General features: G+C 48.4%; 1 protein-coding gene across 3 annotated transcripts; it reads right to left on the reverse strand.

Annotated features, from left to right (window-relative positions):
- Nucleotides 1-54: 54 nt before the first annotated feature.
- LOC133351067 (uncharacterized) lies at nt 55-16,078 on the reverse strand. 3 transcript variants are annotated; one of them, XM_061565981.1, is made up of 12 exons: nt 15,965-16,078; nt 15,176-15,219; nt 14,812-14,901; nt 10,307-10,489; nt 8,524-8,586; nt 7,575-7,631; nt 6,372-7,334; nt 5,135-5,227; nt 3,536-3,583; nt 2,518-2,562; nt 2,136-2,192; nt 55-187 (listed from the first exon to the last, which is right to left on the reverse strand). In XM_061565981.1, the coding sequence occupies exons 3-12, from the start codon at nt 14,882-14,884 to the stop codon at nt 159-161; spliced, it is 1,611 nt and encodes a 536-aa protein (XP_061421965.1). In that variant the 5' UTR covers nt 14,885-14,901; nt 15,176-15,219; nt 15,965-16,078; the 3' UTR covers nt 55-158. The 3 variants fall into 3 exon arrangements, with proteins under 3 accessions (XP_061421965.1, XP_061421964.1, XP_061421966.1); XM_061565980.1 differs by having other exon boundaries at nt 14,812-14,922; nt 15,965-16,075; XM_061565982.1 differs by lacking the exon at nt 15,176-15,219 and having other exon boundaries at nt 14,812-14,922; nt 15,965-16,074.
- Nucleotides 16,079-16,595: the final 517 nt, after the last annotated feature.

Raw genomic sequence — 16,595 nt, forward strand, 5'->3', positions numbered from 1 at the left:
TGGCAGAGCGCTGCGAAACGTATTGAGTTGCAATGAATCAGACCGACGTCACCGTTGCTTGTTCTACGTAATTTTATTGCAATACCTGAGGCAACCAATTAAAGTTTGGGGCTTCTACAAATCTAAAACCCTCTGTACCGAGGCTCCACCCCATCACTTTACACGGCCACCACTGTAGGCTGGGAATCTGCAACAATAACAACAACAACGGACGTCACTCAATCGACTGTGGCATCAACATTGAATTACAGACAAGTGGCGGAGCGTCAGGTCGGCACAAGCTCTGGTGCGAGAATGTGAAATGGCCTCCCCTGTCCGATTTCCCTCTGTTTGTGGCTCAGCGCGTGGGTGCACCCCCCCCTCCAGCCCTTGGGCAAATTGCATCTCACAATGCCGAGGAACTGCAGACAAGCCAGGCGGGTGAGCCGGCGTCAACGATTGTCTCATCTCTGCAGTGGCTCTTAGTTGTTTTCAGACAATTTAGTGTTCGTGCGTATAGGAGGAAATGGGAGCACCCAAAGAAACTCCACGCGTGCGAAAGGGCAACACGCGATCCCATAGAGAAGGGACAGATGGGTTTTATTCCGCACTCTGCTGTACCGCCTTCTGGCAATCCAGGGTATTATTTTGGCCCATCGACGTTCGAGGGAAGGGAACTACACAGCGCTGGATTAGAGACGTGCAAAGCCGCCGCCACCACCACTGGGCCCGTAGTTTTATTACAGCCTCCACACTCCACAGCTATGCCACTGATTGCAGAGCTTTCCATGTAGTACAATGCGGGCTCTGGGGTTGATGTGACAAGGAAGCTGAACGTCTTTCACGCCGTACGTAGCCAACCGTGCTAATCGAAGGTGCGGGGGAAGGACAAGAAAATAAGCTGACTAAGTTGTGGAGATGTCACCGTCACCCTGTGCATCCCCACGGTGCAAAGGGAATTGTGCACACACTAAAAACATTCTCATCACAGGACAGAAATATCATGGGACTTTTTTTTGCATGTGGTGCACAAGTACGAGTACAACACAAATTAACTCATCGCATTCGTGTTAACCACTGCATTATAGCGGAAGCAAATAGAATAGGCTGGTGTTCTTGGGGCATTGGTCCTCCTTCAGAGCACAGTAGAGGGGGGAATTTAAAAAAATCAGTGATTTAAAAATTGGAGATCACAATGTCAATTGTGGTGCCCTGAGAAAACTCGGAAAATTTAAGAGGTTGACATGGAGAGTTTCAAATGGACACAATTTTGGTAGACGATACGTAGCAGAAAAAAGCTCCAATTTTTTTTTTAATATATGCATGAACTCAAATCAACAGGGAAATCGAATGTGGCAAGGACTGTATTATGGGAAAGCCACCGATGTTAATCAGTCACCGTGAAGCGCTCATTGGTATATTAAACGTGCTGTTCCTGGATTCAATCGTCTTTTCTACAGTTCAATAACATTGGCTAGGGGTAGAGAGGCTTACTTACTTGTGATATTGCGTTGGCAGTGGTGCACAAACACAAGTAAGATAAATCATCTTTGCTACGAGCTATCGCCCAAAACGTCCCCTATTATATATTAAGTTCTGTAGTTTAGAGCTGCATTGTTTGACGAATGTGTTGAGATTTTTATATTGCTCTCAGCTGGCTTAGCCCGTCAAGAGTTAACTATTTACAATTTTAACGTATTTTATTTCACCAGGTAAGGCCCACTGAGCTACATAGCTCTTTTTCAGAAGCGACCTGGCCACAAGTGATACTTCAACGACGAAGTGGTTTGTCACGTGGAAATCTATGGCAGCCAAATACTCTAAACGAGTGATATTGATTCTAAATGTGGAGCGAAAAACCGGAGGACCCGGAGACAATTCCACGCGACCACGAGGAGAACACGCAAACTCCAAATATACAGGCGTCAGGGTCGGGATCGAACCCATGCCCCTTCTGTATACCAGGCGAGTTAGTGACCATCTCGCCACCGCGGCACCTAAAGGTGGTTAAGGGCGACAGACGCTACAGTTATCGCTGTCCTATTGCAAGGGCTGGGTTGTCTTCTGCTGAGATTGACACACCGATAGAGGCATGCCCCCTCCCCCCCGCACATCCATTTCACGAACACTCAGGCGCACAGATCATCGCTGCCTACCAGGAGCAGAGGTAGCACCGCAGCCTTCAGATCCACAGCACGGGGAGGCTCCGCCACCTGCACACAAGTTGCGGTGTTTAACTCATTCGCTCGGTACACCAAGGCAACTACGACAAATAGCTGCCATTCGCCACAAAGTGACGATGGTTTCACCGCAGCGCCTGTGCCAGGCTGAGTGCATTTTGAGGACTGTGGAAGTGGACTTCGAAAGGACAACCACTGTTGACTTTCCACTAAGTAGTCCCTATTTTATCTGCCCTCATGTTGACCACCAACGGAGGATTTGAACTCACAATATTCCGTGACCTGTGACCTCTAACGACTGTGCCAGCAGGCCAAATAAGGGTAGTTATGTACAGACTCAATCGGTGTGTACCCTTACTGCAGTCTGAGGAACAGCTGCAGGGGCAAGGGCTGCTGCCATCACCTGGGGAAGAAATGTAAACAATTACGCATCGCCTATTGCACAGCACAAGCAAAGCAACAAGGAACACGCGACAAACCATGACTGCGTAAGTGTAGCCGACAACATTTTATCTGTTGTCCTTCCCTCGCACCTCAGATTGGCGCGGTTGGCTAAGTACGGTGCGAAAGAAGTTCACCGTGCATACAAAGCACAGTCAGCTGTGGCTGCCACTCGATTGCCGAGTTCGCTACCTGATGACGCTCAACGGAGTCTTGCGGTGAATTGGCCTCGTGTGTTGACGATGTTTAAATTCAGTCATGAAAAGTCTTCATTCGCCGGTGAGAGCCGGAGTTTCATTGGTCAGAATTTGAGCAATACATTGGCACGTATAGAAAGTATCTGTGTAAATCTGTGATAACATCTTTGTTGGGTGGTGGAGGGTTAATGACAAGAATTGTGGGATAAAACGTGGCCCAACCCAAAAACTAATATGAATCATGTTCAACTACCGAAAGTTCTACGTTATTAACTTTAATGAGACCATCACGATGGAACACGTGCCTCTTCATTCAAGAATGTGACCAATTAAAATAACCTTGCAAAAACTTCTTACCAAGTAGAAGTTAAATTGATTTGTGTGTTTCTTAGAGGACAGTAGCAATACGACTGGTTAACCTGCTGAACCGCCCATACTGCACAACTATATGATTCCTCCAGTCAAAATAAACATTCTGATACTGAAAATCTGAGACCAAGAACAACTCCCTCGTCTTATTTCTCAATAAATGGAACTTCGACTTAAGAAGGACTTTTTCCAAAGTACATTTTTGCTGGTCACCATTGAGAACTCGGTTTAATTGATGGGTACCTGACACCCCGGATACAAACCCAGGTTATCTCAGTGCTGTCAGCTCAGCACTTTGAACCCTGAGCTGCCTGGCCACCTGACAGACTCAGTGTGAACGCTGCACATCGTCAGTGAACAGACACGTACCACTGCACGGACTGCCGGTCCCTCCACAGCAACACCCTGTGCTTCCACCTGTGTCCACGAACATGTAAGGTGACATGAACACACAATGAATGAATGAACGATTAATGCACAAAGCACTTTCATCTCGATGTCGAAATCAGCTCAAGCATCCCATAAATCACGCGACTTCTGCGTATGTTGAACTTCTTTCGCACCGTACGTAGCCAACCGTGCTAATCGGAGGTGCGGGGGATGGACAACAAAAGAAAAAGCAGTTCTAAAGAAATTCGTTTTCAATCTGAATACCTCCCCTCTCGCCGCCCCCTGTGAAAACAGACGCCGCTGCATTGATCAAACTTCAGCTTCTTCCTTCTCTCTTCCTCTCTTCCCTCCCCCCTCTCATCCCCAACATCTTGGCCCGGTCATTCCTTCTGCCTCCATCTCCCCCCATCTTCCTGCCCGGCGCACCTTCCTTTCTTCCCTACCCTACTCATCTTGAGCCGTGCCCTCTTCGTGTCCGTCTTGGGGACTTCCGTCCCTGCATCTTTTCCTTTACCGGTCATCCACTTCGCTCTTCCCCATCACCTTCATTTTTCTCTTTTCCATACATTACATTCTTGACTAGCCCCCCCACCCCCCTTCCTGTGGTGTGTCACGGGTAAATCGTTTTACAATTAGCTAAGAACCGAATTTTTCTGTGCACAAATAATTGATAGCTCTCTGGGCTAGGCCGGTGTAGGCCATGCGGGCGAGGCTTAGTGCACAGCTCTTCCGTAAGCCCACCGCTCGATGAGGGCCTCCCCACACTGTGGGGGTTCATCGAAGTTACTGGACCATACTTCACCATTCTGGTCAACGCGGGTTGGTGAAGCTGGGGCGCACGAGCGTGGGAGCGTGGGAGCGTAGAAGTACAGTGCACGTTTGCCCTCCCCCCCCCCCCCCATCGTTGAGTTAGTTGCCCATCCACCCCAACTTGGAGGATTAATGTCAACGGGAAAGAAATTTGTTGAATACTGAAAACAGAAGGAGAATTCGCATTTCACGTCGCATTGAAAAGAGGTTTAGGCGGCCGTTGGGCTCCCAGTAAACATGGAATGTTGGGCTAACTTTTGTCCAATTTTGGGTGTCAGACGGCACAGCACCTAACACGTTTTGTCAACTTGTTACCACGAGAGCACAGGCCATGAGTGGCATATATATTTTTTTACGTCAGAGCACAGATGTTACATGTACAGTCCGTTTGTCAATCCACTGCTGGATGGCACCCCCCCCCCCACTTCACCACGCTGGTGTGTGCAGGTTGAAAGTGGGGGAAACTGACAGAATAGCAAAGGATTTTTGTGGCCACGTCGCTTCTGAAACATAGGTTAATACCTCAGTGGTCTTTATCTGGTAAGATAAATAAAAAAAAGTAATTTAACTTGTATATATGTTTTATGTGATTGCTTACCTTTCACCTACTTTGCATTCCTGCCGTGTTTTGTAATGTTTTTTCTTGTAACGTTCTGACCCGCCCCTAGTGGACATCAGTGAAAAAGAGCTTTATAGCTCATCGGATTCCTCCAGCACGAATAAATATTCTGACTCTGTAATGGACACAATGAGCGAGTTGCAACTCACAGCTCCCTCCACCGCAGCTGCAGGTCCCTCCACCGCAGCTGCAGGTCCCACCTTGGCAGTTGCAGGTCCCACCTTGGCAGTTGCAAGTTCCACCTGCAAACAGGTAAACACAGAACTCGGTTTTAGCTTGAATTGAATAACCGCAATCAAAAGCCACGACGAATCCACTGCCGGATGAAGGCCTTTCCAAGCCACCGCCACCTCTGCCAGAGTCCTGCAATGTAGCAATCTTCCACGCACCAGGACAAGATCTCATTTCATTGCTCAATCTCCGTGGGGAGCGTCCAAGACTGGCGGACAGATGAAGCATTTGTGTGAACGACTGAAAGGTGCATGTCGATTGTGTGTGTGTGGGTCCTGTTCGTGGAGACACCACAATGCCACGTGTGTTTATTCGCCTATGTCCCATGTGGACGTTTTAGCGAGCGCCGTGCAATTAAACCACCGTCACGAATTTTACAATGACGGCTCGTATCAAACACACACACACGCGCTTGGCGCGGATGCTAAATAAAGCTAATGGAGCCAATGCCGTTAATTCAACACGACTCCTCTCCCCTGCTGCACGCAAGCGTTTGTACTACTGCGGCTAGCCACGTAAAAACACCTTGGGCTGTAATTTCACATCGGCACTCGTCAAGGGACAGAGAATCTGGCAAAACAGTCCTTTCAGGGGGCCTCCAGTTTGTTACGGAATTGAGCTTCACAAAGATGCACGCATGTTAACATACACACCGCAATTTAACATGTAGGCTTTCACGACCAATTATATTAATAAAACGGTTTTTGTTTAGATCGCTTAAATATAAATGCATCGTTAACTCACCACCACATTAACCCCCCTTCTGATCTTCGCACCTGAGAGGCTCACAGTGATAACATCACCTTACTCTGTTTAAGACCAGGAAAAGGAAGACATCGTCACAATTCTGGCAAAATCGCTTGATGAAGCTGGTTGTAATCACCAGTGAAGCGTCGTACTCACATTGTATATGTTGTGGGTTTAGTCTCCAACACACCGGTGTACCGAAGTAGTAACTAATAAGTACGTTTTATTTACATGACAAGCCTTACTAATTGGCTGCGTCGGGTGGTGGTGGGTTAACGACACCTATACATTTACGCGTTATAAACCAATTTTTTTTTATTATGAATACACACCGCAATTAACTTTATTTTTGTTTCGTGCATACGTTTACGAAAACAGGCGGGAGGGTTTCGCGAAACCGTTGTATACCTTCAGAGCAAGCGCCGGTGCAGCCACCACCACTTTTGCAACCGCAAGATCCGCATGGGCCACTGCAGCAGTTGCTGCATGCGGAGGAGTCGCAGGGCGTCTCACCGGTGGTGTCGCACGGCGTGCCACACGGATTGCAGCAGGAACCGCTGCAAGAGCCACCGCAGCAGTTGCCGCATGCGGCGTCACACGGCGTGCCACTGGACGGGTCACACGGCTTGCAGCAAGAACCACTGCAAGAGCCACCGCAGCAGTTGCTGCATGCGGTGTCACATGGTGCGCCACTGGATGTGCCACACGGATTGCAGCAGGGTCCGCTGCAAGAGCCACCGCAGCCGTTGCTGCATGCGGTGTCACATGGTGCGCCACTGGACGCGTCACACGGATTGCAACAGGAACCGCTGCAAGAGCCACCGCAACAGTTGCTACATGGGGCGCCACTGGATGTGTCACACGGATTGCAGCAGGGTCCGCTGCAAGAGCCACCACAGCCATTGCTGCATGCGGTGTCACATGGTGCGCCACTGGACGCGTCACACGGATTGCAACACGAACCGCTGCAAGAGCCACTGCAGCAGTTGCCGCCTTCGGTGTCACATGGCGCGCCACTGGACGTGTCACAGGGATTGCAGCAGGGTCCGCTGCAAGAGCCACCGCAGCAGTTGCCACATGCGGTGTCACATGGTGCGCCACTGGACGGATCACACGGCTTGCAACAGGAACCGCTGCAAGAGCCACCGCAGCAGTTGCCACATGCGGTGTCACATGGCGCGCCACTGGACGTGTCACACGGATTGCAGCAGGGTCCGCTGCAAGAGCCACCGCAGCAGTTTCCGCATGCGGTGTCACATGGCGTGCCACTGGAAGGGTCACACGGATTGCAGCAGGGTCCGCTGCAAGAGCCACCAGAGCAGCTGCCGCATGCGGTGTCACATGGTGTGTTACATGCAGTGTCGCATGAGCCTGAGAAAAAAATGAAAATATCAGGTTCGGGACTCGTAGCTGTTAAATTACTTCCAATGTGAAAACAAACCAAGGTGCAAACACACAGTGACAGAGCAGCAGACGAATAGGATTACAGGATTTACAGTGAGCAAATATATATTTGTATAACCGCTATCACACCTTCATTCGTTTAAATGAAAAACAACTTTGTACAACTATGGCTGTTATGAACACACAGAAGTGTGAATGCAAACTTACATGGACTCTGGCCACAAGAACCACATGCCAGGGCGCAGATTTCTTTGTCGAGACACGCTGAAGAAAGTCATGGGAATACCCCGGGATTAATAATAATAATGCAGTATATTTGGTATTCATACCATTCTTATAACGCACTCCATACATATTTGAATTAATGGCATAGTATGAGATATCCAGATTAAGTGGATTAAAAAAAAGTGATCTGAGATGCAGATTTGTGATCTTTTTTGCGCAGGGCAATTCTGTCACACTGGATAGTGCACTGCTCGTTGCTAGAATCCTGAATAGAACGTTCATCTCATCTTACGACAAATATCGTCGCTGTTCATTGTTATTAGATGTCTGCTCTACGAATGTATGTAGAATGTCTTTTTCACCGTACGTAGCCAACCGTGCTAATCGGAGGTGCTAATCGATTTCTTTTGACCAGTGTATTGGGGTGCTTCCATTGATGGCTGAGCAACCCAATCAATTAAATTGGCAGTGCAACGTACATTTAAAACAACACACAGAGTCTCAGAGCGACAGCATCTCAAGATGCTGCATAAGAGTGGAGGACACATGCTCGCAGCGGAGGCGACGATTGCAGACGGGGTTCGAGGTTGAGAGGTGGTATCACGAAGAGAGGCGTTTATTTGTGTTTGGAGGAGAAGAACGGAGGACTCGAGACAGGACTGCAGAAGGGAACTGTTGCAGCTGTGCAGGTGAACAGGGATACAGAGAGAGGTCCAAACAGCAGGCCACCAGGAGACAGAAGGAGAAACCTCCCATAGAGCGGAGGTGGACCTTGGCTGATGAATAGGAGGGCAATTTGAGCTGAGTAGAGAGTGAGGCCGAAAGGCGAGGAGGTAGTCAGGAGCAGGTCCACGATGGCGACTGCAAACGTTGAGAGTTCAATTCGAATGAAAAAAGAGGCCCATCGCACTTTGCCGTATCAAAGACTCACGTATGTCGGTAGATGGTGACGAAGTACGGAACAGCGCCAATAATTCAGCCAGTCCATCCTTGTCTGTGGAGCAAAGCGAGCGACTTGCAGGCATCAACACGGGGACAGTTTTAAAGATGTTGTAAGAACACGTGCGTGTGTGTGCCTGAGACAGTGGGGAGCGGTGGTGTAGCGGTTAGCGCACTGCGCTACGAACCTGGCGACCCGGGTTCGATTCCCGCTCACCGCCAACACCAGTGACCATAATCTGAACCGATCCTGGGCTTCCCCTAGGTTGACTCAGCCTCAAATGAGTACCTGGTGCGATATGTCAACATCGCCACTGGAGAGACAAAGGCGGCCGGGCGTGGTGCTGGCCAACCACCCCCTCGCGTAATGTTCCAGCCTTTATAGATGCTTGCTAACAGCACTTGCCCCAACAGTCTGTTAAGGCTATACGGGGGATCTTTGTCTTTGCCTGAGACAGTGAAACAGTCATCAGTGACTGAGAGAAGCCTCTGTACTCGAGTCGGGAGTCCCGAGGCGCCAATGGGGGTCCCCCTAGGCAAAGCAGGTGCACTCGGAGATGTTCCGTTACGCGATGGGCGCACGCTGGTCGACGTTGTGTTCAAGTGCAGTGCACCACGGACACCATCTGACGAGGAAGGTGTTGCGCTTTTTTAATCCTTTATATTAAGTTCACTTGCTTGCTTGCGTGCTTGCTTGCTTGCTTAGGACCGTGCAAATCTTTCGGTCGTTTTTTAACCCACTTCCCGTGATCCAATCGAGCTGACATTTTGCACACAGACTCGTTGTGCTTGACAATTAATTATCGTGGAAACATTTTTTCCTAAATTTTACACTTTTTAGGGGAGTTTTTTTAATATTTAATTACCAATTGCTTAATGGTGGCAGGCAATCATCTGACCCATAGGTGGCAGCCATCTCAAGCCAGAGGACGAGAGGACTCTAGCCGCCATGCATATAAAGGATTTAGAGTGAAAAACTTTTTTTTATGGGTTAATTTTTTATGGTTAGGCTAAATATGTATCTTTTTAAAATCTATTTGATTTATATTTTGAACCGTGGAAATTTTTTTTCTGTCTTAAATTTGAATCGCCCAATGTTGTTATGTTTACACGCTAATCGCCGTGACAATTTAATCGCCCAGGGCGCTATGTTAAATAAAGTTTAAATGATCGATTAAATACGAACGAAAGTGTCATCATATGTTTCTATTCTATTTGTATTATATTTCTATTTTAATTTAACAAAGTAAGGCCCACTGAGCTATACAGCTCTTTTTCAGAAGTTATCACAAATCATTGCTCAATAAAGTGGCTAATCATGTGGAAATGTATAGCAGCCAAATATTCGAATCGCATGTTTTTAAACGTGGAGGGAAAATCCGGAGGACCTGGAGAAAAATCGACACGACCATAGGGAAAACATGCAAATTGCAAATATACAGCAGGTATCAGGGTCTGGATCGAACCCACGACCTCCTGTACACAGGGAAAGGTAATTAACATTTTTCCACAGTGGCTCCCCAAGTTTAGCTAACACTGAGAACCCTGGTGGGACATTTATAGCAGCCAAGTCACTCTAATCGCATGTTTTTAAACGTGGAGGGAAAATCCGGAGGACCCAGAGAAAAACCCACACGACCACGGGGAGAACATGCAAACCCCAAATATACAGCAAGCATCAGCGTCGTGATTGAACCCACGACTTCCTGTACACCGGGCGAAGTAGTTAACATCTCGCCACCGTGGCGCCCCCAAGTCTTGAGAGCTCTGCTCACCGTTGCACAGGCGGCTGCTCTGGCCCAGCAGGGAAGGGTCTGCCGAAGCGGTGCCGCCAGACAGCATGGTGCGCACAGCCAGGAGGCCGTCCAGCCCGCGAGAGACGCCGCCGGATAAGCAGCTGCCGAACTTGCGCATCAGACGCAGGCATGGCTGCGGCTGCTGCGCGTTGCACGGGCAGTCTGCAGACAACGGGCGCCGACCCACGCACACGCGCAGATGTGAAGATCCCCCCACCACCCTGCACACCCACCCCGTGTTGCCTTACGCAAGCTGTTGGGGCAATTGCTGTTAGCGAGAACCTGTGAACGCCGGCACGGTGGTGTGGCCGGAAAACCCACGTCTCTCGCGTGCTGATGCTTACCCATCCCACAATGGATACTCATTTCAGGCGCAGGACCGGTTAAGTTATTCGCCACCGATGCCGGCCAAGAGTGGGAATAAAACTCAGGTGGCCAGATTTGTAACGTGGCGCGTGAACCACTGCGCCTCTGCTCCCCGATGTGCATGCACGCGCACACACACAGCGCACACACACACACAGCGCACACACACACACACAGCACAAACACACACACACAGCGCACACACACACACAGTGCACACACACACAGCGCACGTGCAACTCGACGTGTACCCGCGTGCCACTGCCTCCGAGGAGGCATAGAAAGCAAATGGATTTTTTACGACTCACCATGGGTGCAGTGGTGATATTATAAAGCTTGCAATCTCGGAGTGACTTGAAGGTGGGGGGGGGGGGTTGATAAATCGTGCAAAAATGGGACCAGTGTGATTCCATGCGAGACGCTCAGCTGCATGGCAATAAGATTCATGTACGAGGCAGTGCAGCAGGTAGGTTGTTGGAGACCTATCCGTGCGGTTCATCTCTGGGCAATTTGGTCACTCCAATTTTTGTTTTTCATAAAGTGACCATATATCCCAATATGTCCATGTTGAAACTAAATTATTGAAAGCACTTCTGCATAAATCATTATCATCACGAAATGCACTTTATAACTACAGTGCAATCTTGTCTTTCATATTTAATCCTGCTCTGAAGGTCCAGTGCATGAAATGTTTTCTTTTGTATTTTCAGGTCCAGGCTAGGGTTGTGTTTTAATAGTCGTCATAATAAAAGTCTTGACCCGTGGCGCAACACGGTCAGGGGAGTAGAGACTGTTGCACAAAAGGGCAGCAGACAGAGGGGCAAGATGAGCAGGAAACGGATGCTGGGGCGGAAGTCCCCAAGACAAACTAAGAGGGCGCGGTTGAGAATCAGCATATTCATTTATACTGGAAGAATCTGATGAGCTATAAAGCTCTTTTCGACAGATGTCCAGTAGGGGTGGGTCAAAAAGTTACAACAAACAATCCAACAACACGATATGAGTGCAAAGTATATAAAAGGTAAGAAAATCACACAAAAAAATAAAAGTAAAAAATAAAATCAAACTAGTTTTTATTTTACCAGGCAAGGCTCACGGACCTATATTGCTCTTTTTCAGAAGTGACATGGCCACAAATGATAGCTCAACAAAGTGGCTTACCATTTGGAAATGTATAGGAGCCAAATAGTGATGAACTGGGCAGCAAGGACAGATAGAATGACCGGGCCAAGATGTCAGGGATGAGAGGGTGATGATGAGAGGAGAGAGGAGAGCGAAGAGAGGAAATGAGTGAGCAAAAGTGAGCTGCACGGAGCAGCGTCTGTTTTCTGAGGGGGCGGGAAGATGGGAGGGATTCAGTCGGAGCGGTGGCGGGGGACTCACAGAAGTCACATGGTTTACAGGAGGCTTGCGCTGATATATATCTGCGTGGGCTGATGTATATTGTCATCATTTTCAAGCCACTATTAAGGCTTCCGCATGCCATGTGCGGGGTCATGGGGATCGTGTGACCATCCCACACCAGAGGTCGCAACCGGGTACCCGATACCTGTACCCTACCCGATACCCGGCTACCCGTATCTGGCCGGATATGGGTACCCGTTTGCGACCCTGGTGCGGCCGGGTACGGGTACGGGTAAGGAATCAAAACCCGTTTGGGACCTCTGTCCCACACCGAGCAGCGTTGCGCAGTGCGATCAAACCACCCCGCACGACGGCCACGACATGGGGAGGGGCCTTCATTCAACAGCGGATTGACAAAGGGCCTTATATACATAGGCACCGAGATATCAACAACTGTTTAATGAAACGACTCACACAATGCCTCGCTAATAAGTGGGTCGGTATAAGAAGAAAGAAAGAAACGCGTGTACTGGTGGTGGCGTCGCGTGTAATGCAAAGGTGGCGATGGAATTCACATTTTACTTCCCCGACACTCTGTAATTGGCTCTGTGCTGCACGCCGGGGGAAATGTCGCATGGCACTTGCTAAAAAAAAATAACCCAATTTTCATTTTGAACGTTGTATACCTCTGTGTATTGTGAATACATCCCAGTAAGCACATACTTAACAAGTGCTGTACTTATCATGCGGTTTCCCGACCGCACATAGCTGGGCAAGCTAGCCAACCGCTTAACGTGCAAACATTCTGGCATGAAATAATAACGACGCCCTCCGCTTACCGGGAAAAGCCTGTTCATTGGCAGTCCCTGAGCAATTGGGGAAGATTCCAATTTCGCTTCAGCGCTACCACCACAAGCGGTACTCGCATTATCACTGCCAGAGGGACGATAATGATGATGATAATAATGGGCCGATTTGTCTCCTGACTGGGATTTGAATGCACAAATTTCTCCAGTGGAATGTAATAATGTCGCCTTTCTTTAGCCAGGAAAGCCTCAACCGAGCCTCAATACTCTTTGAGGAGGTGTCGGCATTGGGATGTGAAACCACTCAGATTTAATGAGCGTTTGGAATTTTGGGAGAAAACGTGATTACCCAGCAGAAAAGGCATGCATGCGAGGGGGATAACACGTAAACACACAAGTGTGTTTAATCCACTTGCTATACTGCCATTTCCTGGCCACTACGAAGCAGAGTGGGTTTTAGAGCATCACAATGTTTGTGTGATTCACCAACCCTCGCCTCCCAAGTGCTGGCTCAAGGCATGCGCCTGTATGTAAGCCACAATTCAGGTTTTTGGGTTATACTGGCAGGAACCCACTGGTTCCACCAGCCCACAGGGGATTATTGTGTCCGTCCGTCCGTCGTGAAGGGAGGGGCTGGGTGGGGAGGGTGGGGCTGGGTGGGGAGGGGAGGGGCTGGGTGGGGAGGGTGTGGAGGGGCTGGGTGGGGAGGGTGGGGAGGGGCTGGGTGGGGAGGGTAGGGCTGGGTGGGGGGTGGGAGGGGTGGGGCTGGGTGGGGAGGGGCTGGTTACCCCGTGGTGCCCTTATAAAACTCAACGATTAACCGACTCACGCCGGCTTGTGCCCGCCCTCACAGTCGGGCATATTTGCGGAATACACCACGCCGCCGTTGACCCTGGCCATTGACCGAGCAACCCAACGTTCCTACCAGCTCCCTCCGCAAAATGTGTTATCGCGTAAATATAAATGTCGTTAAACCCGCCACCACCCAACAACAATTAGTAAGGTTTGTCACGTAAACAAAACATGGAAATTCGTTACTAGTACAGCACACCGGTGTGTTGGAGAGCTAATCCACAACATTTACAATGCGAGTACGACTTTTCATCAGTAATTACAATGAATGTACTAATCCCCCCCACTTCGCATAGGAAGGGCTCACTAATGACGTCATCACATCTATCCCTCTATTTCTGGAACGAAACAGGAGGATTTTTCCACACAAATCTGGCTGCCGCCTGATGATGCCGGTTGTAACTACTGGCAAAACGTCGTACTCAGATTGTAAATGTCGTGGCTTTGCTCTCCAACACATCGGTTAGTGCTGTACTAGTAACGAATTGCCATGTTTTGTTTACGTGACAACCCTTACTAGTTGGTTGTGTCGGGTGGTGGTGGGTTTAACGACACATTTATATATTTACTCGATCCAACCCAAAAAAAGCCTGTTTTATGGATATTGGTTGCGAAAGCCTACGTGTTAAACTGTATGTAATCCATTGATTTTTGTTTAGATTCTCGGTTCATGTGTGTTTCCTGTGCCACTGCTCTGTGCAATTGTGCTTCTCAATTCCATTCGTGTTTCAGGACTTGGCTTGTATATGTGCAAGACACAATTTCAGGTAACAAACGACGACGAATAGAAATGTCCGGTTTCAATAGATTTGTCTACCGGGGTTTGATGAAAATTCATTCTAGACTTGAAGTTTTCATGACTGCAAGGACTTCTGACTTCAATAACCTCCTTAGCTCCGGCATCTCTCCCACTTCAGTAAAACAAAAAAAATATTGCTGTGGTTGCTTGTGCTGCAATCGAAACGTCGTGATTTAAAAAAAAAATTCACTTACGTGACTTTACCGAAAGAACCAAAGAGTTTGATGAAAATTGTTCAATCAGCCCATCAACGACGCTCTGGCATTCTGAGCACAGACGCGAGCGTGAAGTAGTGCGTTTCAATCATCCTCACTCACCATTGATTCCTTTTCTCGGGGCAGCAGACCCCGAGGTGATCAGCAGGACGAGGATGATGAGTTTGGACAGCATGGTGGGGTTCTAGTCTCCTACTCGACACAGAGACAACACTGGAACCGTGGAGATGACATCGAATGCGTCAAGTGTTCACGCACAAGCACACGCCTTAAACGTGCGATGTGTGTGACAGCATCGCAGGAAGTTGCTGCACAATCAGATTCAGAATATGCATTTATACTGTAAGGGCAGGTCAGAGCGTTGCAACAAACAATACAAAAACCCGATAGGAGTGTAAAGTATAGTAAAGGTAAACAAATCACTAAAAACAATATACAAATAAAACTTAACTATGTTTTATCTTACCAGATAAAGCCCACTGACGTATTAACGTAATCTTCAGAAGCGACCTGGCCACAAATGATAGCAAAAAAAATGGCTTATCATGTGAAAATTTATAGCAGCAAAATAAGCTAAAATAATGTAAATGCCTGTTTTTACAAAAAAGCGAGGTGCATCAGGTTATTAGGATTAGGGTGAACGGCAGAAAGTAATATACCGCATTCAACTGTACGCATGTACAGCGTCTAATAGCAGGATAAGCCAATATTGTAACATTGTCTTGGGGTTACAAAGCTTGTGCATATATCTACATTCATATGACTGCATTCACTTCCAGCAGTGAATTGACAAGGAGTTGTACACAAACCTGTTAAAAAAAGACAAAACCTCGCTGTAATTTTCTAATTAAAATCAATTATTAGCAATTTAAAACAAGTGACTGCAATGTAACTGTACGTCAAAAAACTATCGTAGTCATGTTCAATATTTCTGCGGCGTAACTTTGCATTTAACACAAATTAAATGTAACCCACCGAACGCACTTTTAAGTTTTACAGGTCATATTTTTTGATGACCGAGACGATACGAGTGCATCTCGTGAAGACGGTATATGTAGCACGATGGTTGGTTAAAGGCGCATTGACATTTGCCATTAAAAACGGAACATTACATCTTTACGACACGTTAATCACGGCTGTAAAATATTGCCGTGCAATTCAACCACGATTATGAAGACGAGGCAAGAACACATCGTATCAGAACAAGCCACAGCGCACGGCACCCAAATGTCAAAATTCAAAGCGTAACACTCACGGGGACGATAGCAGTCACGAGCCGTGTCTTGTCATAGAGCATGCGCGATCTGCCGGCTTGTCGAGTTTTAGACGTGGGCGACTGCAACGTCACCGGTGCAGCTGACCCCAACAACCATCCTTAAATATCAAGGGCCCTGTATCGATCCGTCAAGCACCCCTTTGTCAAGCAGCATCCTGAACTGCAGCCCTCTGTCCATTTGCTCTTCAATATCGCTGTTACGAAATAATACGGTCGTGGAGCTGTGGTGTGTTCCACGTGTATAGAAACATGTGTTACAGTCCATCAGCCAGAGGTCGCAAACGGGTTTTGATTCCTTACCCGTACCCGGCCGCACCAGGGTCGCAATCGGGTACCTGTACCATACCCGATACCCGGCTACCCGTACCCGGCCGGGTATCGGGTAGGGTACCCGATTGCCACCTCTGGGATGAAGCCATGTTGCAGGCGTGGGTGGGTTGATTCTAGGAACTTGAATTGTGAGAAGAGACAAGACGTTGGGAAATGAGTGACAAACGGTGACTCACCAGTGACTCACGGTCTACCCGTACCCGTACCCGGCCGCACCAGGGTCGCAAACGGGTACCCGTACCCGGCTGGGTACGGGTAGCCGGGTATCGGGTAGGGTACG

This window comes from Lethenteron reissneri, chromosome 36 (genome assembly GCF_015708825.2).
Source record: "Lethenteron reissneri isolate LAM-NWPU_2019-01 chromosome 36, ASM1570882v1, whole genome shotgun sequence".
NCBI classification, from domain to species: Eukaryota; Metazoa; Chordata; class Hyperoartia; order Petromyzontiformes; family Petromyzontidae; genus Lethenteron; species Lethenteron reissneri.

Bases quoted from the DNA above. Each gene is read 5' to 3' on its own strand.
- LOC133351067 (XM_061565981.1), bottom strand. From the start codon at position 14,884: ATGCTGTCCAAACTCATCATCCTCGTCCTGCTGATCACCTCGGGGTCT. The intron at 8,587-10,306 runs GTGAGCAGAGCT...TTTGCTCCACAG, and splicing joins GAGCAGCCGCCTGTGCAACG to ACAAGGATGGACTGGCTGAA. The intron at 3,584-5,134 runs GTGAGTTGCAAC...TCGTGGACACAG, and splicing joins CAGCTGCGGTGGAGGGAGCT to GTGGAAGCACAGGGTGTTGC.